The 2,446-nt window shown below is 34.0% G+C and overlaps 1 protein-coding gene across 1 annotated transcript in view; it reads right to left on the bottom strand.

The window, feature by feature from the left end:
* Positions 1-407: 407 nt before the first annotated feature.
* CAGE1 (cancer antigen 1) overlaps positions 408-2,446 on the bottom strand; it is a 53,047-nt gene continuing 51,008 nt past the window's right edge. The window contains exon 9 of the mRNA XM_015562246.1: positions 408-489. Within this exon, the coding sequence (XP_015417732.1) occupies positions 415-489 (75 nt within the window). The 3' untranslated portion in view covers positions 408-414. The remainder of the gene's footprint in view (positions 490-2,446) is intronic.

The raw sequence follows: 2,446 nt of genomic DNA, 5'->3' as shown, positions 1-2,446 counted from the left end.
TAAGCTAAATCTTATTCTAATGAAAAAGTTTATTTGGTACGTGGCATATGTATGTACTTTATGTCTCATTTGGTTTACATTCAAAAACTTTTTGTGAATAAATTCTAAGATTTCATGGTTATTTTATTTGAATGCCATCACAATATCCTCCAAAAATTTTGGATGTTTCTCACTAATTCCTTTACCCACCCCCCCTTCACTCCCTTCCCCAAAATCAGAGTGAATTCTGAGAGGAAGATAAAAATCTGGTGATTCAAGTAATCTGGACATTCAAAGATTAAATTATTGAAAAGTGATCTTAATTACACATTTCTCTTCTCTCTAAGAGTCTAAGGAAAAATAAATTTAGCAACCCAGAGAGCAAAATACAATATCAGTAAATGTTTACAAAACTAAAAGTTAAGCTTTTTCAACTTACTGTGCAATCTGGGAGCGGGATATCTTGAGCCGTTGGTCAGCACATTCAATGATTTCTTCATATGATGTAACCTTGAAAAAATAAGCTAATCAAATTATTATTTGATAAATTCTAGAATTTTTATTTATTTATTTATTAATTAAATCTCTACAAGCTGAAGTTCAATTATATGACTCCCGGCAATGGAAGTTTTACAATAAGCAAAACATCTTCCTTATATTTTGAAAACAGAAATAGAAATGGAATTATAATATGTCTATTCATCATGCAGAAAGTGAAGTGTCAAAAAATGGACAACTGTAATGAGTCAACTATGATCCAGCTGTCTTCCAGACAACTGGTGTATTATCAATCAAGGGATATATTCCATTTGGTTAAAGTTAACGCAGTTTTTAAAAGCGATTTTATTTACAGTGTATTAAGATATAATTCACATAGCACACAATTGACCCACTCAATGGATTGTCATGTATTCACAGATGTGTACATTAATCACCACAATCAATTAGAAAACATTCTCATTACCCTCAAAGAAAACCTCATATCCCTTAGCTGTCACTCTCCACTCCCTCCATATCCCCAACCCTGAGCAACCACTAATCTACTTTCTGTCATAGATTTTCCTATTTTGGATTTTTCATATAAACGGAATAAGATAATATGTGACTGGCTTCTTTCACTTTGAATGGTGTTTCAAAAGATCATCTATGTTGTAGGACATTTCAATATTTCATTTCCTTTTATTGACAAACTAGTAGTCCGGTGCACAAAATTCGTGCACATTGAAAGGGAATTGATTAGAGGAACGTAATTTGGACTCACTATCTAATATCAATAATATGTGAGGGTGAGGCAATCTGCATTTCTGAAATTCAATGACATGAATTTTAGCTATTACTTTGCCAAATAAATGGAACTGACAGATGTCATTTAAAAGATCATTCAGCTTAATATTAAAAACTCTGGCTACCAAGTCAGGTCTGTTTTCAACTTTTTGCCAGCATTGTAAATTGTTTGCAATATCTGCCCATTTGGGGTTGCATGTCATGGTTATGAATAAATCGGGCTTGCCATACTTCGTTACAATTGCCATAGCATCCTGATATCGCTGCTGCATATTTCTGGGACTACCCTCAGAAGATGATGGAAGTATTATCATTTTACCAATCCACACATTGTCCTTTTCAGATCTACATGAATCCATGATAAACTGTTGAGTTAATTTTCCTGCATTTAAAATAGGATTGAACGTGTCCCGCACAGAGAGATGAAATCTATAATACTGCATTTGTGTGACTTGTGTCCTAAAATTTTGTCTAGTATTATTGTTGATTACACTGTTGTCTCTGAGTCTTAATGCAATATCTGTTCCCCAGTCTTTTTCACCATGTGGGAAAAGAATAGGATATGTCATTTCATCTAATGTAGGAAACAGGATATTGATTTGTTTCATTTTAGTGGCATTTGGATTATTGGGATCTGGTTTACAATGAATGAGCAAGTCCCTTTCAAAAGGAGGTTCTCCATCTTTGTTTCTGAATATGACAGCAATCTCGGTTACACGGGGAGAATTATATCTACCTGGGTCTCTGTTATGATCGTATTTAATCACCATTGTTACTTCTGTGGGAGCAATACCTTTTGCTGCTGCTTCAGATTGGGCTTCCTTTTCTACCTCATGTAACAGTTTGCATGATTTTGTTAATTCATTTATGTGATGCATGAGGTTGTTGATGTTGATCATGAGTCTTTCTGAGCAGCCCTGGTTTCTGGCATTGCTAATCTTTTACTTGTAGCTTCGGCTGTATCCAAAATATAGAGTTGAGCAAACTTCTGAGAAACACCATCTGAAGGATGTAAAGTTCCAGTACAGTGATAAACTTGTCCGTATATTCTTTTTTTAAAAAATATATTTTCTGATGGAAATGCAATGTTTGCACCCATGGAAGCAAAAGCAAAAGAAGTATTTATGGCACGAATATTTTCCATGAAATTTTTACTGGCAGAATCTTCGTTTGTCATTAATCT

The sequence above is a fragment of the Myotis davidii genome, unplaced genomic scaffold (genome assembly GCF_000327345.1).
Source record: "Myotis davidii unplaced genomic scaffold, ASM32734v1 scaffold76, whole genome shotgun sequence".
NCBI classification, from domain to species: Eukaryota; Metazoa; Chordata; class Mammalia; order Chiroptera; family Vespertilionidae; genus Myotis; species Myotis davidii.
Note: the sequence above shows the minus strand (reverse complement) of the source record. Positions and strands in the feature narration are given on the sequence as shown.